At 38.2% G+C, this 24036-nt stretch overlaps 2 protein-coding genes across 3 annotated transcripts in view; one reads left to right on the top strand and one right to left on the bottom strand.

Moving 5' to 3' along the window:
- TRPC5 (transient receptor potential cation channel subfamily C member 5) overlaps window positions 1–24036 on the top strand; it is a gene marked incomplete at its 5' end in the record, with an annotated part of 332647 nt that overhangs the window by 203864 nt on the left and 104747 nt on the right. The gene's annotated exons all lie outside the window — the stretch shown is intronic.
- Window positions 6138–7867, bottom strand: TRPC5OS (TRPC5 opposite strand). Its single transcript, XM_081115379.1, has one exon. It carries the CDS (start codon window positions 7732–7734, stop codon window positions 7384–7386), a length of 351 nt encoding a protein of 116 aa, XP_080971505.1. The 5' UTR covers window positions 7735–7867; the 3' UTR covers window positions 6138–7383.

Genomic DNA, 24036 nt, shown 5'->3' with positions numbered 1-24036 from the left:
TGAGCACTAATTTTCATAGAACAAATTCTCCTTATGTATGATGTTATAGATCTAGGCAAACTAATCTTTATATCAAACACAAATAAATGAATAAAAACTAATATTATCCTTCTATAATATAGAGAGCAAATAAACTCAGATTTTCTGTTTGATAAAATTACTCAAATTCCTTGGAGGCATACAGTTTATTTGTGCTTACTCATCAAGAAGAAAAATAATTAACATCTTAAGTGAGTCACACTCCAGGGTCTGGTAGAACACATTTGGTTTGAAGGTTTCATGTTGGGAGCCCCTAAACAAGTTGGAGACATCTTTTTAAAGGCAAGTTTTTCCAGATGAGCTTCAGGCCCTGAAAAAAACCTAGACAAGATTTATCTTCCAGTGCCAGAATTATTCAAAGGAGAAACAAATTGTAGATGGGAATGGGATAACTGAACTAAAAGAGAACATGTGTCTTGTTTTCACACCTTATTCCATACCTAATTCTAGTTTGAGCATGAGGTTATATCTTCAAAGACACTTAAGAAGTGCTAATCTCTCGTACAACTATTGGATAATCCTTGTGTGTCACATAAACTTAACAAGTATTGTCATATAGTCATTTTCAGATATTTCTAAAAAAACATTTCATATATTTGTCCCATTGTCAGATCTATCATACCAAGGCTATTGAAAACTCTATCATTATTTTGTTCCTTATTACAATTAAAAGTAGACAGAAAATTTATTTTAACTCCCATTTTACAAACAAGAAAAGACTATATTTCAGAGATTTGTTCAAGATTATTTGACAAAGCCAGAAGTGGAACTTCAGACTCCTGGTACAATATTCTCTGAGTATACTCTACCTTTTGTTGAGTGGGGTTCTTATATGCCTGTTTGATAGTCCTTAAACTCACCACCAAGTAATTAAAAAAACTACAAGTTCTTTGATTTGTGAATGAGTTTGTTAGTTAAAATCTGTTAAAATACATAACTACTAAATGGTGTGCTTCAATAGCTAATGACTGGCAGTAATCATCACACACAAGCATGTAACTGTGTAATCACAATTTTCCACATACTATAGTCAAAGCACACAGGATGAAGACTTGTACTTCCTAATTCATTGCCATCTACCAGTATAAGTTCCTTGGTTTTCACACCTTTAACTTGGTCTCAGAATGATGAACCTGACTCCCTCTCTATCCCTCCTCGCAGTACAAGAATTGGCTTTAACGGCCCCAGTGAGGCTGGGACAGCCCCGGTGAGGTTGAAACACCTCTGGTGAGGTCGGCTCTGGTGAGGTCGGGACGGCCCCGGTGAGGTTGAAACGGCCCCGGTGAGGTCGGGAGGGCCCCGGTGAGGCTGGGACAGCCGTGGTGAGGCTGAAATGGCCCTGGTGAAGTCAGAAAGGCCCTGGGGAGGTGGAGACAGCCCCGGTAAGGTCAAGACAGCCCTGGTGAGGTTGGGACAGCCCCAGTGAGGTTGGGATGGCCCCAGTGAGGCCAAAAGGACCCTGGCAATGTACGGCACTGGCAGGGTCAAGACAGCCCAGGTGAGGTCGGGACAGCCCCGGTGAGGTTGAGACGGCCCCAGTGGGGTAGGGATAGCCCTGGTGAGGTAGGGATGGCCCCAGTGAGGTAGGGATGGCCCCGATGAGGTCAGGACGGCCCTGGTGAGGTCAAGACGGCCCTGGTGAGGCTGGGACGGCTCCAGTGAGGTTGGGACAGATAATGGGAACCAGTATAGACCGATGAACAGGGGTAGATGCAGAGGCAGAGCAGCATTGAACAGACTGTTAAACTACAGTGGGAAGCCTGGGGAGGGTTTGGGGGGTTGGTTAGGAGATCAACCGAAGGACTTACATGCATGCATATAAGAATAACCAATGGACACAAGACACTAGGGGGTAGAGGCTGGGGGAATGTCAAGGGGGGGAAAAAAGGAGACATATGTAATACTCTTTGTAATACTTCAAGCAATAAAAATTATTTTAAAAGAAGAATTGGCTTTAGTGTTGGTCTCAAGCCAGAAATGGAAGGAGATTTGACTTTGAGTGGTGAACACACAATACAATATATAGATGATGTATTATAGAACTGTACACCTGAAACCTATATAATTTTATTAATTAATGTAACTACAATAAAAAAAATTTTAAATCCAAAAAAGGGCTAGTTTGGATAAAGAACCAGCACTCTCTTCATTCTCTTGGAGGAGAGATGCCAGATTCCAGTCAGAGGCATCCAGTCAGTAGACTGGCAAGTTAGTTAATATATCTCCTTCTAATTGGGTTTTAAGTGCATGACTTGTGTCAATTGTCAGACGGTTATTTCTATCAGTATCAACAACTTAGGGTTGGTTAATTTGCATATAACAAAAACAAAGCCAAGTTCATAAACCTGCTTAGGAACTAATTCTATGCCATGGCTTTCCACCATAAACAGCTGCATAACTGTTGGCAACTTATTATTTTTCTTTTCTCTCCTAAAAATACATTCCCTACTAGCTCTTGTTCCTAAGTATTTTCTTATATCCTACACTTATGTCTTATCACTATTGATTCTATTTCTAATTCTGTTCTAAAGAATAATCATACTTAATACAAAAGTCATTGCTTGAAGCAGGGTTACATTTTAACCTGGTTCTTAAACACATACAATCACATAATCAAAGCAAACATTGAAATATATTTTATCTATTCCTGAGGTGTCATTAGAGTACAATCTTTCCAGGTGACCCACTTACCAAGTGGCTAGCCACGTATTACAGAGTTGTAGTATGTTTCTGCTTTGATACCTAAAGACCATGTTAACCATTTGTTGTTTTATAGGCTGGTTCAATCGTTATCTTGTTTCAAGGTCTGGAAGAGTCTCACAGATTCCTCTTGGTTTATTTAGTGACTTGCCTGAGTTAGCATGGTTGCTTGTGTTCTCTGATTAATACTAGCAGTTTTAATAAGCTCACACTAAACTATTGTAGAATTGTATAAAGTTCATATTCCAGAATTCAAGTAGGAGAAATAGCTACCCTTCAGTATCTATATTTGAGGAACACCAGATCTGTCCATTTACAGTTCAATTACTCATCAAATAGAATTTGTAGCAAATTATGGACTCTCCTTGGGTATGTTTCATGATCTTGCTCAAGTATTTATGCTTTTTTTTATTTGACACAAAATTATAGCCCAATTTCCCAAAGTCCAAATTTCTAGTGCAGAGTTTACATATTCCCTGACTGTTTCTAAACTTTTAATTAAAGCTAAGTGAAATAAGTCAGTCAGAGAAAGACAGATACCATATGATTTCACTGATACTTGGACTCTAAAAAATTAACAAACAAAACAAAGAAAGGCTCATAAAAATAGAGAACAAACTGATGGTTGCCAGAGGGGATGGGGACATGAAAGAAAAGAAAAAGATAAAGGGGATTATGAGGTAAAAAATTCCAATTAAAATATTAATAATCCATGGAGATGTAGTAATGTACAGCACAGGGAATATTTATACCAATAATAACCTAGGTGTCCCTCACACGACGACCTCACGTCATCAAAAGATGGCTGCCCCCATGTCGTCACAAGATGGCCACCACAAGAAGGCCACCACAAGATAGCCACCACAAGATGGTGGCCACAAGATGGCCAGCAGGGAAGAGAAGTTGGGGGCAATCGGGCTGGCAGGGGATGGCAGTTGGGGGCAATCAGGCTGGCAGGGGGGAGAAGTTGGGGGGTGACCAGGCCTGCAGGGAAGGGCAGTTTTGGGCGACCAGGGCCACAGGGGAGGGGAGTTGGGGGCGATAGGGCTGGCAGGGGATAGCAGTTGAGGGTGACCAGTCCTGCAGGCGAGAGTAGTTGGGGGTGACCAGGCCAGCAGGGGGGGGTCAGATCAGATGGGGGTGACAAGGCTGGCCAGTGAGGGCAGTTGGAGGCAACCCGGCCAGCAGGGGAGGGCAGTTGAGGGTGACCAGACCTGTAGGGGAGGGCAGTTGGGTGTGATCGGGCCAGCAGGAGAGGGCAGATGGGCGCCATCGGGCTGGCAGGGAAAGGCAGTTGGGGGCATTCATGCCATCAGGGGAGGGCAGTTGGGGGCAACCAGGCCTGCAGGGGAGAGCAGTTGGGAGCAATTGGGCCAGCAGGAAAGGGCAGTTGAGGGTGACCAGACCTGCAGGGGAAGGCAGTTGGGTGTGATCAGGCCAGCAGGGGAGGGCGGTTGGGGGTGATTAGCCCATGCACAAATTTCATGCCCCAGGCCTCTCATAGTCAATAATATTGTAATAACTCAGCATGGAGACAGATGGTTACTAGACTTAGTGTGGTGATTACATCATAAAGTATATAAAAGTTGATGCACTGTGTTGTGTATCTGAAATTAATATACTATTGTATGCCAACTATACTTCAATAAAAATTAAAAACATTATTTTTAAAAGTATAGATTCTATTAACTTCTATCCAGTGCCTGTATTATTCTTCTTGGTGGCTACATGTATAGATTTCCTTGATTAACTATTATCACTAATCTTCCTTACAAAATCATTTTTATTGGAATGGTAGGTTATACATTCTTCTTGCTTTTCTCCTGCTCCAGTTAGGTTAATTTAGCATTGCCCATTTGCACATCTCTTATTTGAAAATTTTGGAAATATTGTATATCTAGAGTCCCCTACACTGAAAAAATTAAGGCTCAGTTTGTCCAGTTATTACAGCATCAAATTTCCTCAAGCTGCTGTGTGATATGGCCTGTAATTATCTATAGTAATTGCTTAATGATATCGTTTTTATTTCTTCTCTTTGTGTCATTGTACACTCCCTCTAATTCTCCTATATCCTCATCAACTCTATCAATCTTTCCATATAGCAGTCTATTATTGTAAAACTTTTCATACTAATATGTTTGAGCAGCTCCATAAATTCTGAGCTTTCAAAAGGGTCTGTGGTGTTTTTTCTTGATAAAGCAGTCTCTTTCCTAAATTTGTTAACTAAACTTGCCCTGAAATTCAGTAGTTATGTTTCTCCTGCTACTGTTCATCCAAAGAAAACCTGGTTGTATAGTCTATAATTTCCCCCATTTACCTTTAAAGGTAACCAATTATTTGTGTATGCAGACTTCTATATTAGATGCAGCATCTGTCATGTTGGTTAACTGTGATATTATCTGAATTAAATGCCTTTTAATCCTTTGACTATAATATGCCTTAGGACTCTATATGAATTGGTATAGTCTGGTTTCTATCAGTGTGGATTGACTTCTATATGTCACTTCTTCGTAATTTGGTTATACTACTTTGCCTAATGGTATATTTTTATATCTTTACAAAGTTGTTGCCCATGTTATGAGATGCAAAGGTCGTTCTCTTAAAAGGAATACAAGTGTCCATGGACTTATCTGAAGGGTAGTTATTCTTCCAAATGGGAGTAAGGATACTGTATGGCATGGAATTAGTATGATCAGTGAATTTCCCACACATTTATTTGGCCCCTCTTTGTTTTGATATGGGGGCCCTCTAACTATTACATTTTCCCCTTCTGGTATGTGTAGGATTGTTGTGGATAAATACCAGTTAATACTTTGTTTAAATTCATACTGTTTCCATCTCTCAATAGTTAAAATTTCTTTTTTTAAAGATAGTTTGTGGGGATAAGGGAGGCTAGGGGACTGTCTAGGGCAGGGGGATAAAATGCACACATATGTAATACCCTTTGTAATACTTTAAGCAATAAAAAAAAGATAGTTTGTATTTCTCTTTTATTGAATTTTGGGAGTAACACTGATTAACAAAATTATACAGGTTTCAGGTGCACAATTCTACAACACATCATATGTACATGGTATTGTGTTCACCACCCCAAGTCAAGTCTTTATCCATCACCATTTATCCCCCTTATACCCTCCTCCACCAACCCCACCAACCCCCATGTAATCACCACACTGTTGTTTATGTCCATGACTTGTTGTTGTTTGTTTGTGGGGGTGTTTTTTGCTCAATCCCTCCATCTACAACCACCCAGGCACCCACCCCTGACAGCTCTCAGCTTGCTCCCTATGGGATACTACTTGGTCATAAAAAAGCAGGAAATCTTACTCTTTGCGGCAACATGGGTGGATATGGAGAGCATTGTGCTAAGTGAAATAAGCTAGTCAGAGAAAGACAAGTACCATATGATTTTATTCATATATGAGATCTAATGAACAAAATGAACTAATGAGAAAAATAGTGTTCATTAAAAGTTTTATGTCAAGGCTGCAGCAGGTTCACTATAATAAGCCTATCAGTTATTCTTTGTAAATTTCACTATACTCGCCCAGAAGATGTGGCTCAGTGGTTGAGCGCCAACCCATGAACCAAGAGGCCACTAGTTCAATTCCTGGTCAGAGCACATGTCCAGGTTTCAGGCTAAATCCCCAGTGAGGGGTGTATGTGCAGGAGGCAGCCAATCAATGATGTTTCTGTCTCATTGAGGTTTCTCTCTATTTCTCTCCCTTCCTCTCTTTCTAAAAATCAACAAAAACATATTTTAAAAATTTTACTATACTTAAGAAGATACATTTTATCCACTACTACTTGTGGACCATGATCTCTAAGTCTATGCCGTAAGTATCTGACTTTCCATTGGTGACTAGTCCTTATAGAGCTTTATCTAGCCCTTCTAGTACTAGTACTTCTCTCGTTATTTGCTAAAATTTGCCATTTCCATTTGGAGAACAATGTTTCAGAGTAGTTCAATGTGGGCCAGCATTTGAGGAAATAGTCCTGCATTGCAACCTCTTGGCCTCAGCTTTTTTAAAACTTTCTCCCCTGCAGAAGTTATCTGAAAACCTTTCTGCAGTTTTAGTATCTGGTAGATGTTGCTTTTCCAGAATTTTTTCCCCTAGTCTGCTATAGAATCCAATGGTTGACACACTTTCTTAAAGGCCTAGTATGGAGGCCTTTTTAAGTAAGAAGTTACATCTTCTTAAATAAAAGTGTCCCAATATTGTCCTGTTAATGTAGATATATTCACTATAAGGCCATCCTGGGGATTATGCCCCTTTCGGTTTCCATTCATTGTAGAACAATGAAATTGGGTCTCAAGATGTGATAGAGTTCATCAGGTCTTCACTGCATTGTTCGGTGAGGAGTTTATTCTCCTTGTTTTTGAGTCTCTTATCAGGAATCTTAGCAGAAGAACAAGTACAGGTAAAGAAAGATCCATATCACTAAAGTCAGAGTTTTTAAAATAAGTACAATGAAGAAAAGAGACCATCACCTGCTGTAACTAAATCAAATATTACTGGTTCTATATGGTATTAGTAAGGAAAATATACAGAACTAGGAGAAAATTGTTATTACTAATATTCAGAAAAATCAGAAAATATTAGAAACAAAAAAAGAAACTGTTTGAAAAATGCTGGTGAGTTTTCACCCACTTCTTAAATCATCATTTATACCAGCGAGTACATCATCATATACGTTTTCCATGTCAAGCATAGCTTGATCTACATCAAACATTAGGTCTTCTTCTTCTCTTACTGTAAGTATTGATTCCAGGTCTGAGAAGTCAGCGAGGTCTGGTAGTGAACCTTCCTCAGAAGGAGATGAATCTACTTCTATCTGTTCTGCTACCTCATTTTGTTCTGCTACCTCATTTTGCTCTACACAAGGAACTTGTTCCTGTGAAAATAATTGCAAAATCTCTTCAGCTATTCTTATTAACTGAGCAACACAATCAATAAGTCCACTAATTAGTTCAGGGATTGACAGAGACTCCATGCTGTTCTTCTCAGAAGATAAAATAATCGTAAAAGCTGCAGCAAATGGACTCTTGGCGACAATGAATCCTGTGGGGCTGACGATGGTTCTGTGGTTGGTTGGTCCAGAAATCAGGCTGTTGATATAATTATGATGATCAAGTACAGAATGAGTCCAGTGGTCCTATAACAATTTTTTATAAAGTTGGTGAACCTCCCACAAAATCACATATGGTATTCTTGTTGGTACCGGTGGTGAATTGCTACTATAATGGCAATCTGGAAGATTGTCACAGCCAAAAGAAAACAGCAAAGCAGATCTAATAATAGAAAATAGAAATATAAAGATTAATATCTTTGAGCCTTTATCAATCCTACCGGTTCTGACTATAGGATAAAGTTGAAAGGGTAGCCCTAGATATTGATCCTCTTCTTTTGAGGACCTTATAAGAATCTACTACTTATATTCTCCTTTAAACATTTCATGGTCTTTATCTCTTCCTAGAGGATTTGAGAACAAAGTGAGCATAGGTAGTCTGTCTATCTTTCTTGAAAAACTCTATTGAGGAAGATACATCCACTCAGAGTCTTTCAGTTAATTCTGTCTTTATTAGCATCTGTGTCTCGTCACCATTTATATCTGGTGCTGATAAATTCTTTCTATGTTTTTAAGAATCCATTCATCAAAGTTTCCAATTGCCTCTGCAGCCTAGGAAATTTATGGTACATTAAAGTCCAACATTTTCTCTTTTTACAAATTTTGGACAATTTCTGTTATAAAATTAGTTCCTTGGTTATTTCTTATTGCTGCCAATATTCCATATCTAGCATATAGTTCCTGTAACTTTGTCTAAAAGCCATAGTCATACTATTCTCATCTGCATGTCTGGTGTGCTTTGCAAGTCTTTCTAAGAGCTTATGCTTCTGTAAAGCAATATTCTTTGTTTAAACATCTAGGAATTGGCCCAATATAATCTACCTGACATGTTTGTCTGGCTTACCACCACCACTTCCCTTAAAAATGAGTTATATATAAAAACAAATAAGTCATAGAGGTATACTATATGTGGTAATATATAGGTAAAATAGTCAATATTATCATAATAAGTGTATGGTGACAGATGGTTAGTAGAATTATTGTGGTGTCCACATTGTAAGGAATATAAATGACAAATCAGTATGTTGTACACCTGAAACTAATATAACATTGCATGTCAAATATATTTTAATAAAAAATATATTGTCAAAGATTCAAGTTTTTACACATTTGACATACCTCATATTGCTTACTTGTTTGCTTGTTTGATTCATAGTTGCCTTTACTTTATTCTTTCTCTTCTGCTTACCTAGGACATTCATTCCATATGCCCAGAGGTTTCATATGCCAATCCTGCAACTTTAGAATGAACTGACAAGAGAACTGACTTGGGACTTAGAGTCCCCAATATTGCAGAGTCTACATTAGTTTTGGGGTATCCAATTGCTTCCTTTTAAGTAGAATGTTCTGTCTTTCCAGTCTGATGATCTAGTGCATATCCTACATAAACTGCTAAATTCCCTTCATTGGTTTATTTTCATATCTCCCTTTACAGGATTGCTGCTCCTGCTATAGTTCAGTCTATAATCTTTAAATTACAGCATATATCTTCAGTTCATGGCTGATCGGTGTAGCTATATACTTTGACTAATTGTTTTCTTGGACATGTATACATATTAAATTTCTAGCTACCAGTCCTGCATATTAGGATGATTTTTTTCTCTCCAGTCTCAGTCAAGCTTCTTCTAATGGAGAGTATCAGGAAGCAGTCATCCATCGCACTCCTTTAGGATAATTCCAAATCTGTTATTGCCCTATTTCCAGCAGTTCTGACCAGAATGATGCCCAGCTAATTGTACTCCTTAGACCTTTACTGGAGTACAGTAAGTCATCAGCCAGATGGTCTATGATTTTCACATGGAACTTGCTTGTCTCCACAGAGCCTAGTTTGACCCACTAGGTTATAAACTATCTGTACTTAGCATAAGTACTGTCAGAACCACACTATTTTTTGGTCCAAAATCCTGACAGTAGAAATGGGATTTGCCCTATAATAGTGGTACAATCCATGAGAACCAGAAGGCATTGTTTTGGTTATAGGCAACTTTGCATCTGAAGCATGGGAAAACGGGTAGTAGAGGCATAGCAGTTTGTTTTATTAATTCACAGGGAAATAAATCATACAAGGAATTTGGCATTAGTATAGAACTGAATCAGCTCATCAGAAGGGAAACACAGAAGAAAAGTATGTGCTAAACTTTACTAGAGGGCACCATCACATTTTCAAAGGAAACAATAACCTACTATGGTGCCCATAGCCCAAGGTCATGCAAGGCAAGGGTGATAGGAACACACACAAAGACTAAATTCTGCTTTCCCTTTCATCCAGTTTTTTTTTTTCTCAGCTACTCTGCCTCCCTCTAGAACTCTTTCACTCTTCTTCTTGGTTTATATACCTCCATTTCTTCACCTATGTTTTTCATTCTATTTCACTTTCTGTCTCTGTCTTTCACTATCCCTTCCCATCATCTTTTCTTTCATCTCTCTCTAAACTGGGAAAAATTTAGAAATAAATTATATCCCACTTATCAAATTGATATTTTATTTATAGACTCTCACATTGCACAATCTAAATATAAAAAATAGAGTTAGAACATTTCATATTTTATTATCTTATAAAGACAAATTTAGTTACTTATTACTTATGCAACCCTTGATTTACTTCATCTATCACTTGGTTACCTTTGATGGGAAAAATTTCCTGACCTAGCCTTAACCCAGATGACCATTGTGTTAGCTAATCCACAATTCCTATCTTCAAAATATCTTAGACCCTAGGAGCAGGGGGTGGGGTGGAGGTTAGTGAAGATGTTGAGAAACTACTAAGAACTGCAGTACTAAGAAAGAGTAATAGTATAGCATCAGCTTATTCCAGTTATGATCATTTCCAAAGCAACCAATCCTTGACACCTTTGTTTGCCTAAAGGAGCATTTTGTATAGTTTGTGCCTACTCCCCAAATCACTCTAAGGACCTTTTTATAAGCAGTTCCCTCTGCCTGAGATCCCTTTCACTCAGGAAAAAAATGGCTTCTTCTTATTCTGGTCTCAGTTTAAATATCATCTCTTCAGATTTTTGACCCTCCAACCTGAAAAAGGCCCCTAATCATCCCTTTATCATTAGTAATACCATGCATTTTTATATTATGGTGCCTATAATTACCTCTATTTTCTTGTTTATTTGTTTTTCTATCTCCTATCCTACCACCATATACCTATAGACTAAAACGCAAGTGCCATGAGATTAGGAAACTTGTGTTGTTTTGCTTTTTGTTGTATCCTCAAAAGCACAGAAGAGGGGCTGTAACATAGTAGGTAATCAGTAAGTGTTGCTAACTAAAGGAAGGAAGGAAATGAGGGAGGAACAACTTTCAGCTCTTTTATTCAGTAAATAGTATCAAGTTTGAACCATGCATGAGGATAGAGGAGGTATAAAAATAAACCAATTCATCAAAACACACAGTAAAATGAGCAGGTAATCCCCAAATTGAGAGAAAATATTCACAAAACAGATATCTGACAAAGAAGTTGTGCCCAGAATATATATATATATATATATATATATATATATATATATATAGAGAGAGAGAGAGAGAGAGAGAGAGAGAGAGAGAGAGAGCGCTTGTACAACTCAAAAGTAAAAACAAACAAACCAATTTTGCAGATAGCCAAATGATTTCACAAAGGGGAAAAAAATAAATACAGGTATCGCTTGTTTTACTGTGTTTCACTTTATTGTGCTTCACAGATAGTGTGGGTTGTTTTTTTTTTTCAAATTGAAAGTCTGTGGGAACCCTGGATTGAGCACAGAATTTGCTCACTTTGTATCTCTGTGTCATATTTCAAACTTTTTCATTATTATTATTATATTTATTATGGTTATCTGTGATTAGTGATATTTGAGAAATCAGGAACGGAAGAATAACTCAATGAGGCAAACATCACTGTTGTCTTATTTTAAGAAGTTGCCACAGCCACCCCAACCTTCAGCAATCACCATCCTGATCAGTCAGCAGCCATCAACATCAACGTATGACACTCGACCGGCAAAAAAATTTATGAATCACTGAAGGCTCAGATGATGGTTAGCATTTTTAGCAATAAAGCATTTTTAATAAAGGTATGTATATTGTTTTTTAGACATAATGCTATCACACACTTAATAGGCCACAGTATAGTGTAACATAACTTTTGTATGCACTGAAAAAAATTATGTGGCTCACTTTATTGCAATAGTTGCTTTATTGTGTGGTCTGCAACGGAACCTGTAATATCTCCAAGATATGCCTGCGGCTAAAAAGCCAGTGGAAACATATTCAGCATCACTAATCATCATGGAAATGCAAATTAAAATCACAGTAAGATACCACAGCACAGTCACTAAATTGGCTAAAATTAAAGATTAATAACATCAAATGTTGGCAAAGATGTAGAGCAACCAGAATTCTTGCATATTGCTGGTTTTCAACCTCTTTGAAATCATCTGGAAATTGTTTTACTTAATTAAGCAAGCACCTTAATTAAGCATGTAGTCCAAGCAATTCCACTCCAAGGTATTTACCCAAAAATGAAAGTTTACAAAAAGACTTTTATGAGACTGGTCATGGCAGCCTTATGCATAATACCCCTCCCCCCAAAAAATGAAAAGAGTGCAGGTGTCAGTCAAAAGGAGAATGAATATACAAATGTGCATTCAAACAATATGATACTAATCTGCAATACAAAGAAAGCCACTACTGATAGGGACAACATGGATGAATATCAAAAAGAGTATACTTAAAGAAATAAATCAGACACAAAAGAGGATTACATATTGTATGATTCCACTCATATGCGATTCTATAAAATACAAAATGATCTATGGTAGAAAAAATCAGAATAGTGGTTACATCTAGGGAAGTGGAAATTGATTGGGAAGAGGCATAAGAGAACTTTTTGGGTTGATGGTAATGATCATGCTTTAGATAGAGTTTTGGATTACACAGGAGTACGTATTTATCAAAACTCATAGAATGGTACTTTTAAGATTTGTGCATATCATTGTATGTAAATTTTATTCCCCCCTAAAGTGACCAAGCATAATCCCCGGCCTCATGAACTATATATATCAGATGAAATGACATTCCCATAAATAATTATCTAATAAATGCTCATGTTTTTGGAAGACCTACTATATTTTAAGCACTGTGAAACCCACTTTTCTTATATTAATACATTTAATTTTTACAATAATGCTACAAAGTTACAGATGGAAAAAATGGAGGATGAGAGAAATTAACTTGCCCATAGCCAAATGGTAAGGTTGCAGAACTGGAAATCAGCCTAGGTCTGACTCCTAAAGTCCTTTGCCAGAGGCATAAATTCAGGTGCCTACTGGAGCAAAATTTTCCTTATTTGCACCGAAGAACATCTCATTCTAAACAAGAATAGAACTGAGAATGTTAATATAATTTGCCAACCTTGGAAACTGGCTGAATTCCAAATTCTTAGGACAGTGAGTCCCAAGGCAAAGAGATAGAGAAAGCCTGATAAATCCCCCAGGGATCCACATCATTTGTTACAGGAATGTTGCCGTCCATTTTATCTGCCCCTCCACTGACCTACTGAATTGGGCCAAACACATAAACTACTCACCTGTGATAGAGATGAGATGGATGAGAGGGTCAAGGCGCTGCCTACTAAAAGTTTCCCAGACTTGCACTTTCAAATGGAATATGGATGTTCCTGTCACAACTATAAAACAACAAAAAAGAAAAACTGCAAATTTGATAGGCTTAACGATATCCACGATCTTTGGAAACAAGGACAAGCTGCACTAAAATTTCAGAGAACTACGAGCGGTTCCTACATGAGCTGATAGTCATGAGACGGTTGCTAATTCTGGGTACAAGTTGAAGATGAGGTTTGGCCCCAAGGCTGAATGACTCTACTAAGGAAAAGGAGAAATTTGCATAAAATTTGAGACTAGCATAATGATTGGAAATTTGAGAAGCCTGAAATACAGAGCTGGTTTTCCTTACCTGAAGTTAGTTGAGTTTTAGGCTGGCGCCTAAAAGTGAAAGTCTCAGGGAAATATACCGCAGTCTCGCAGTACTTCAGAGATAAATTTTCAGTAGTGGGAGGGTAAATGCCATAAATACACTGCCACTCTCTGCCTCAAACTCTTACCTCAACTTTAAGGGTGGGCTCACCTGAGGTGGCTAATAAGTTAATAAGCTCAAAACCATCCCCAAAGGGCACTTTGGACAAAGTGATTCTAAAACTCATAAAGATATATAAAGGGCTTAGTATAGCCAAAACATCTTGAAGAAGAACAAAATTGGAGGACATATACTATCATCTATCGAGGCTAGCTATACAAGTATAGTAATTATGACAGCATGGCACTGGCACAAGGACAAGCAAATAAATCAATGGAGCCATGACACTTCACACCAGATATCAAAGTAATGCTATGACTACTACTACTAATAATAATAAGTTGAAATGGATAATACCTGTAAATATGAAAGGTAAAACATTAAATCTTCTAGACAAAACCATAGGCAAATATCTTCATTACATTCAGTAGGCAAAGATTTCTTATCCGATACAAAAGGCATTAGCTATGAAGAAGGTTAATAAATTGGATTTCATTAAAATTAAGAACTTTCATTTACCAAAAGGCACCTTAGGAGCCAGAAAAGCCTCACAGATTGGGAGAAAATATTCACAATACATATATCTAACTTGTATCCTGCATATAAATGTTTTTAAACTCCTTCAAATCAACAAGAAAAAAGACAGACTATCCAATTTTAAAAAGTAGAAAAATATTTGAAGGGCACTTCACAGAAGAGAACATCTAAATGTCCAACCAGCATATGAATAAATTTTCATTATTATTACTTATGAATAAAATGCAAATTAAAACTACAGTGGGACATACAAACCCAACCAGAATAGCTAAAATTGAAAAAAAACTGACAATATCAAGTACCAAGAAGGACATGGAGCAACTGGAACTCTCATACATAGTTGGTGAACGTGTTAACTGGTATAACTACTTTGGAAAAGTGTTTCACAGTATGCACTGAAACTAAACATAGTTTTATTACATGACCCTGCAATTCTACTCCTAAATATCTAACCAAAATAAAAGAGTAAAAATGTCCACAAAAATACATGTACAAGAATGTTGAAAGAAACCAGATGCATTAAAGTGTGTATCACATGAATTTCATTTATATAAGTGAGATTTAAGAACAGGCAAATGAAAAGATAGAAAAGAAGTGAATGCAGTGGTTACTTCTACGTGGGGGTTGCTGGAAATGTTCTATGTCTTGATATGATTACATTTGTTTAAAAAAAAGCATTCAACTATACTCTTATAATTTGTATACTTCACCATATGAATGGTATATATAAAATAAGTTTATTTTTTATTTGGGGTCTCCTTCCTATAAAGCCAGTAAGGGCAGTCAGAAAGTGATGAGAGTCTTTCTAGGGTGAGTAACCCAGTCATTACAGGAAAATGGAATGAAGTCTGAAGGTACAGACTTGTACCTTTGGCCCCTGTGGCTCTACTTCCTGCTAGGGTAGTGCTAAGTAAAGAAAGAGGTCCTTATAGCTAGATAGAGTTGTAAATTGAGGCAAGACGAAATAACCCACATCTTACATGTAGCTCAGAAAGATAGCTGGGGCAGAGGCCATGTTCTCCACCTGATAACTAGAATATCTAACCCCATAGATTTTTATTAATCTCACTGTTCTGACATTTTTGTCAACACAACTAATCAAAAGCTACCATTTAGCTCTTTGCTGACAGTCTTACCCTGCTATTTTGTGATGCTCATAACTGGCTAACTGGTAATGTCTAACAGTAGGATGGAAAAAGAGCAAAGGAATCCAAATCCTCTTGGCTTATGTTTACAGTCAGTAAGCTTCTCTGCATTGGACAAGATAAATTAGTTCAGATCCAAAGGGAACAGAGGCAGTTAGGTGGGAGAAATTAAAATGTGCCCTTGGTGAGTATAGGTGCCAGTTTCTTATTTACAAACAAGATTTTTTTTCATAATGCACCCTTTTCTAGTGCTGCAGTATCATATGGATACACGCATTTAATATAGGTTTTTTTTAAAAAAACACCCCCAGACATTATTTCTCATTGCTCTCCTCATCTCAGAGGAAAACATTAAGAGGTCCTTGTCCCCAAAGTGCTGTATTGTGGCTCTTGTTCACACATAAGCCCTTCAGGAGACCTGAGACCAATCGAGTAGGGAATCCCTGAGGCTTAGTGGATCTTCCTAGCCTAACTTCCTCTTGCCATCAAAGTGCTTGCTCACTCTGTTTCTGAGCTCTGGCAGGCAAAAGCTGATTACACTTTGGACTGTTCATTGTCTACTCCTCCAAAACACTGCCAACTACATGGAGAAAGCCTTCCCCTTGGTATTATGGCAATGAATCTTTCAAAGCATTAACTGGCTATGCCTTGGAAACATGTACTTGGAAAGTAATTGGCAAAATCATTGAGGCAAAATAATGAAGGCCATTACCCTGTGTCTAGTATGCTTTCACCTGAAAGATCAGAGGTCCTATATTTCTTCCTTCTGCCTGCAAATGTGCTTGCCTCTTATCCACCAAAGGATAAGCTTCTGTTTTTAATTATCTCAAAATAAGATTCTATAACCTCACTTGGTAGCTCATTTCAGTGTTTTACAGTTTCCTTCTTCTGTTAATTATATTCTCAAGTACTTTCACATACATTAACATATTTGATTCTTATAATAATCCTGTGCACCAAGGATTATCCCTATTTTACAATTAGAAAATGAAGACCCAAAGAGGATAAGTGGCTTACCTTGATTACACAGCTGGTTAGTAACAGAGCAAGAATGAGAATCTGATTCTTTCATCTCTCAGGCCCTCTGTGCTGTCACTTACAATGTGATCTGCCTAGTGATGTTCTGGGAAGCTTCAAATCACCAGCAAAATAAGGAGCAGTGTTAAGATGTCAACAAGAACACAAGATAGTCATGGTAGGTGGCTTGCCAAGTATATCATAGGCCACAAGTCCCCTCAAGGATAACCATTTCATTGTTCTCATCTCTACATATTGTTCCCAGAGTGTACCTGCAGTTAGAAAGCTCTAGCAAAAAGGAAAGATATCAAAAACCTAAATGATCATTAAAATCACAATTAATCCCTAACCGGTTTGGCTCAGTGGATAGAGTGTCAGCCTGCAGACTCAAGGGTCCCAGGTTCAATTCCGGTCAAGGGCATGTACCTTGGTTGCGGGCACATCCCCAGTAGGGAGTGTGCAGGAAGCAGCTGAATTGATGTTTCTCTCTCGTCGATGTTTCTGACTCTCTATCCCTCTCCCTTCCTCTCTGTAAAAAAATCAATAAAATATATTTTAAAAAATAAAAATAAAAAAATAAAATTAAATCACCATTAAGACGATATGCTTATCTATGAGTATAAAATAAAAGACAAGAGTTCATGGTATTCTGTTTATTAATTTCTCCCTTCTGACCTTTGAGATAGGTACAATCAGAATAAATTGGAGGAAGTGGGGCAGAAAAAATATTTCTTAATCTCCTAAAAAGAAAAATGTTTTGCCCTTGAGCATGAATTTGTTTCTTTTCTCTCTGAAAATTTCATTCCTCTATCTCTCAGGGCTCATAAAGGGGCCAAAGGTTAGCATTTGAAACATAGATAAAGAGCAAATTCCATTGTGTATCTGCTTGTTGCTCAGAAAAGCACACCAAGGCCCTACAGCCCTTTGGCAGGAGCCCTCCCAATGCCAGACCAGCATGCTGCTCAAGTGAAAAGCTGGATGGAGTTGACCTTATAGGATTCCTTACAGGATTTCCTTTTTTTAAAATATTATCTAGAGGCAGGGGAGTCTCACAGCAGGTTTGCTCAACAAGAACCAAATCTCTCATCTCTTGTGACATTACCAGGTTAAGTAATTCTGTTCTAAAATATACTTTTAATTAAATACAATGGTCACTCTGCCTAACTATCCTTGTCAAAGTCACCAGTGACTTCCACACTCCAAAATCCAATAGTCAGTTCCAGTCCTCATCTTATTTGTGCTATAAGCAGCATTTGACATGATTCATCACTCCCCAAGTCTTCTTCTTATTCATCTACAGTCATTTCCTTGATGATCTCATAGAGGCTGTAAATAACAACTATATGTAGATGACTCTTAAATTGATTTAGCTAGTTAAGACCTTTCTCCAGAATCCCATAAGTGAGTATCCAATTGCCTTTACATTGATTTTTAACATCAATAACCTATATTCAAAACTGGATCTGTAGTCTTCCCTCCAAAACTTACTCCACCTACAGCTTTCTCCATCTCAGGAAATGGCAAGCCTATCCTTCTAATGACTCAGGCTAAAAAAAAAATCTTGATTTTACCTTTGACTCTTCTTCTTCCCACAATCTATTGTGAATCCACAAGAATACTCTCTTTCCTCTTCTTTCAAAATATACCCAAAACACAATGACATGTTGTCATTGTTTGCCACCATCATATACCTCTCAACTTAATTATTTCAACAGCTTCCTAACAGGATTCCCCTTGCCTTACTCCAGTCTCTTCTCAACACAACAGTCAAACTGATCCCTTTAAAATGTAAGTCAGATCATTTCACTCTTCTTCTAATGGCTCCTTTCCCCAAACTCACCAAGCATACTTCCTCTTTAGGTCCTTTGCACTGGCTATTCCTTCTGCCTGGAATGGTTTTTACTCAGATATCTTAATGGCTAAATCATCACCTGCTTCAAACCCTTTGTTTATATTTCACATTCTCAATGAGAAATACACTTACCATCCTTTTAAAAATTGAACAACCCCTCCTAAACTGGCACTTCTGAGTCTCTCCTATTTAAATTTTCTTAGAACTTACCACCTTCTATACATATTATATATTTTACCTATTTAATATGATTATTATCTTGATTTTGATTTTTAATTTTTAATTACAGTTTACATTCAATATTTTTCTATTAGTTTCAGGTGTACAGCATAGTGGTTAGACATCTGTATACTTTACAAGTGTTCCTTCTGATATTTAAAGTACCCACCTGGCACCATACATAGTTATTACAATACTAGAGGCCCGGTGCACAAAATTTGTGCACAGGGGAGGGAGGTGTCCCTCAGCCCAGCCTGAACCCTCTCTAATCTGGGACCCCTTGAGGGATGTCCAACAGCCCATTTAGACCCGATCCTAAACGGGCAGTCGGACATCCCTCTCACAATCCAGGAATGCTGGCTTCCAACCACTCGCCTGCTTGCCTGCCTGATTGCCCCTAACCGCTTCTGCCTGCCAGCCTGATCACCCCCTAGCCACTCCCCTGCCAGCCTGATCAATGACTAACTGCTCCCCTGCCGGCCCGATTGCCGTTAACTGCCCTCCCCTGCCAGCCTGGTCGCCCCTAACTGCCCTCCCCTGCAGGCCAGGGTCCCTCCCCAAATCGTCCTCCCCTGCAGGCCTGGTCACCCCCAACTTCCCTCCTCTGCCGGCCCGGTCCCTCTAAACTGCTCTCCCCTGCAGCCCTGGGTCCCCACACAACTGCCCTCCCCTGCAGGCCTGGGTCCCCCCATAACTGCCCTCCTTCTCAGGCCTGGTCTCTCCCAAATTCCCTCCCCTGCCGGCCATCTTGTGGCGGCCATCTTGTGTCCACATGGGGGCGGCCATTTTGTGTGTTGGAGTGATGGTCGGTCAATTTGCATATTACCTCTTTATTATATAGTATTTTTGATTATATTCCCTATGTTGTACTTTACATCCCCTTGACTATTCTGTAACTACCAATTTGTACTTCTTAATCCCTTCACCTTTTTCACTCAGCCCCCCAACCCACATCCCCTCTGGCAACCATCAGTCTGTTCTCTGTATCTATGAGTCTGTTTCTGTTTTGTTTGTTCACTTATTTTGCTGTTTAGATTCCACATACAAGTGAAATCATATGGTATTTGTCTTACTCTATTTGACCTATTTCACTTAGCATAATAGTCTCTAGATTTACCCATGCTGTCATAACTGGTAAGATTTCATTATTGTTATGGCCGAGTAATATTCCATTGCATGTATGTACTACAACTTTTTTATCTATTCATTTATTGATGGGCACTTAGGCTGCTTCCATATCTTGGCTATTGTAAATAATGCTGCAATGAACATGAGGCTGTGTATATTCTTTTGAACTAGTGGTTTCTGTTTCTTTTGATATATACTCAAAAGTGTAATTATTATGATTATTCTTTATTTTATGACTCCCCTCTCTAGAAGGTAAGCTGCATGAATGTAGTGATCTCTATTTTGTTTAAGTACAAAAATACTGTCTGGTATGTAGTGGGTACTCTATAAATGTTTGTTGATTTAATAATAGGACTGATAATTTCTTCTACTTTTTATGGTGCTTTATAGTTTTTTCTAAGTGTTTTCACATTACATTTTTTTCCAAATTACCATACAACATGGGTATGTTAAAAATAACATAATTTATTATCTCTAACATTTTTTAAAAAATTACATCAGCCCAGCTGGTATGGCTAGATGATTGAGCGCCAACCTACAAATCAGGTTTGATTCCCAGCCAGGGCACATGCCTGGGTTGTAGGCTCAAACCCCAGTCTGGGGCATGCAGGAGGCAGCCGATCAATGACTCTCTCATCATTGATGTTTCTGTCTCTCTCTCCTTCTCCATTCCTCTCTGAAATTAATAAAAAATATATTTTTTAAAAGAAAGTTGACATCCAGAGAGGCAAAACAATCTACCCAAAGTCAGGAAGCTGGAATGTGGTAGAACAGGAACTCAATTCTGTGCTCTCATCCCAGAACCTCCAACTTTACTGCAAAACCCTAGTCCTTAAGGAAAGGCCTTCCAGATTTTTTTTTGTTAGAACAGAAGCATGTCCTGCTTATGCCATTAACCCAGTGCTTTGAAGTTGAATGTGTGAATTTTCCAGATCATGGAAATATATACACAAAAAGTCATCTAAAGACCTGAGTTTGTGTGGGGGAATCACTATGTGAATGTCAGAGAAAATGATGCCATTCCCAAATGGTGCTCTCTCTAAGAAAGAAAGCAACATTTGAATATACCAGCTGCTCAGTAGAATAAATCATTTGTTTCTTTCTAGCCAGCTCTGCCTTCCTTTTGTGTTAAACATTAAACTGCACAACTGTCCAAAGCAACTTAACAAAGCAAAGGGGGAAATTGTAATCCAAGAAGGCATCTGCTACCTAAAGTGCACTTTAGTGGCCTCTTCCACTGTGCCACCACCTAAGTCACTGATGGACTATGTTGAAAGCTCTCCCCCAACTGCCTCTGCCATACATGAAGAGCAAAGACTGTCCCTTTAAATGTACCACTGAAGATGAAGCTGGTGTTTACTTGGCAGGGGGGAGGGGGGAACAGGATACTTCATGCTTGGCATACTGCTACCATTGGCATCCAATCCAGAAGCTTCTACATTCTGCAGGGGTGGCAACTATTTTGTCCTCAGTATAACATAGTGGAAGATACAGCTATATTTACATACATGCTTTTTAACAGAGACACTTGTCACCCCTGGTAAACTCACAGGATGCGACAGAAATGGCACAGCCAGGAAAAGGCAAGCCAAGTCCTCAGTTCCTTCTGGCAGCTGAATCCACAGTATTAGCAAGGATGGTGTCTGATCTCTTTCCCTCATCCTCAGAATGTCATTACAACAAGGATGTATGTATCCAGTAACCCTCCCAAGAATCACTAAGTAGACCAGTCTTGTCTTCAGTGCCTTTGTCCTTTGACCACAGCAAATCAAGTGGTTGAGGCTTGACTCTACTACAAAATCAGCTCTGTGACCAGACTCAATAAATATCCCCTAATGCAATGATTCTCAACATTGGCTGCACATTAGAATCCTCCAGAATGAGGCCCAGAAATCAGGATTTTAAAAAGATTCCCAGGTGATTCTAATGTGCAGCCAAGGTTGAAAACCACTGCCCTAATGAAAGAGCAAGCTTAGATTCAATAAATAAACCTCAGACTGAAAACAGAAGTGTAACACAGGTGCAATCTACCAAATGCTTGATGGATTCAGTTAATACATGGACACAAACATTATTGAAACATGAAGACATCAACAACCTCAGTCACACAGACAGGTACTTAAGGTTTTGATACTAGGGAAGGATAGAAGAAAGAAATTATTTTTAGGGGAAGAATATGGGGTTTGGAGGCAGAGAAGCCTGTGTAGAAGTCTAAAGGTTTTCTTACTTTGGGCAGGTCACTTAAGTTCACTGTGATTTACTTTCATGATCTCAAAATAGGATGATGATAGTACGTTAAACAATTACTACTTTTATGATTTATGTAAGTTTTAATTATGGGGAGATGCCCCTTTACTTTAGATTTTTAAAAAAGAGCACGACTTTTGAATTTAAACATAGATTTAAACTCTACCACTGACATTAACTGTATGGCATCTCTCTCCAAACCTGAGTTTATTCACCTGTATTTTAAGGAGGAGGATGATCTTATTCCAAATGGTTGCTATAATAATAAAAAATAATAATGTTGAAAATGTGTTTTTTAAACTATAAATTCCAAAGCAAATAAATGTTTTCTTTAAAAGGCCTCAACTAAAGTGACCAAAGACTCTGGTTTGCCAGGGACCAGGGGATTTTCCAAGTCCTAGAATTTTCAGTGCTAAATATGTAGTCTTGGGCAAATGGGAATAAGTTGGTTACCCTAGTCTTGAGTAATCCATAACAAGTCTTGACTAGTCCTTAACAAAGTCAAGGGCCTGAATAGGCCTTAACTGAGATAGCCTTAACTACGCAATGACTAGATATTAGCTAGGTTTAGTCCTTGGGTAGGCCGGGACTAGAGTCTGACCAAACATTTACTAGGTTTAGGCTCTGGCAAGGCCTTAGACCCAGGCAGTGCTTTAATTAAACTCAGATTAGGTCTTCTCTATATTTATACCTTAGATAAGCCTTAACTATTCTTTGGCTAGATTTTAAATAGGCTTAGTCCATGGCTAGACCTTAACTGGGATTCAAATAGATCTTAACTAGAATTGAGCACTGACTAGATTTTAACTGGCTGATTAAGCCTTACCTCAGATTTATCCCTAACTAGGTCTTAATTTGGCTGACAAGGCCCTACCTTGGCTAAATCTTAACTAGGCTTAGGGACTGGCTACCCCTTAACTTGGATGACTAGGCCTTAATTAGACTTAATTAGACTAGGCTTTGACTTCACCTTAACTCATTTGGGACTAGGACTTAACTAGGTTTAGTCACTGGCTAGGCTTTAATTAGATTCTGAGGAGGACTTCCCTAGATATAAGCCCTGGCAAGGCCTTAACTGAGCTAAGTATTCACTAGGTTTAGACCTAGCAATCCCTAAACTAGACTCTGCATATGCCTTTTTAAGATTTAGGTCCCAGCTAGGCCTTAACTACACTCTGACTAGAACTTAATTAGGTATTGGCACTGGCTAGAGCTTAAATAGATTCTAGCTAGAGCTTAACTATGTTTAGACCCTAGATAACCTTTATATTCCCAGAAACCAAAAACAGTGATTCAGAACAATATATGCACCCCTATGTTGATTGCAGTGCTATTTACAACAACCAAGATTGAAAAGCAGCCCAAGTGTCCATGAGTAAATCAGTAGATAAAAAAGTACTGGTTCATTTACACAATTGAATACTATTTGCTGTAAAAAAAAAGAGAGAGAAATCTTACCTTTTGCAACAGCATGGATTGACCTGGAGATTATTATGCTAAGTGAAATAAGCCAGTCACAGAAAGTAAAATACCATATGATTCCACTTATATGTGGAATCTAAGAAACAAAATAAACAAAGAAAATATAAACATTTATCTTTCTATCACCATTTATTTACCCCTTTACTCTCTTCTACTTCCTCCTAACCCCCTCCACTCTGGTGATCACCAACTAAGTGAAATAAGTTGGTCAAAGAAAGACAAATACCACATGATTTCACTTCTATTTAGAATCTAAAGAACAATATAAATGAACAAACAAAACAGAAAGAGATTCACAGACACAGAGAACAGACTGATGGTTGTCAGAGAGGAGGGGGTTTGAGGGACTGGGTTTAAAAGGTGAAGGGATTGAGAAATACAAATTAGTAGTTACAAAACAGTCGGGGGGATGTAAATTACAGCATAGTAAATCTAGTCAATAATATTTTAATAACTACGTAT

Source organism: Myotis nattereri (assembly GCF_964212035.1).
Source record: "Myotis nattereri genome assembly, chromosome: X".
NCBI classification, from domain to species: domain Eukaryota; kingdom Metazoa; phylum Chordata; class Mammalia; order Chiroptera; family Vespertilionidae; genus Myotis; species Myotis nattereri.
The sequence above is the reverse complement of the archived record's forward strand: the minus strand, read 5'-3'. Positions and strand labels throughout refer to the sequence as shown.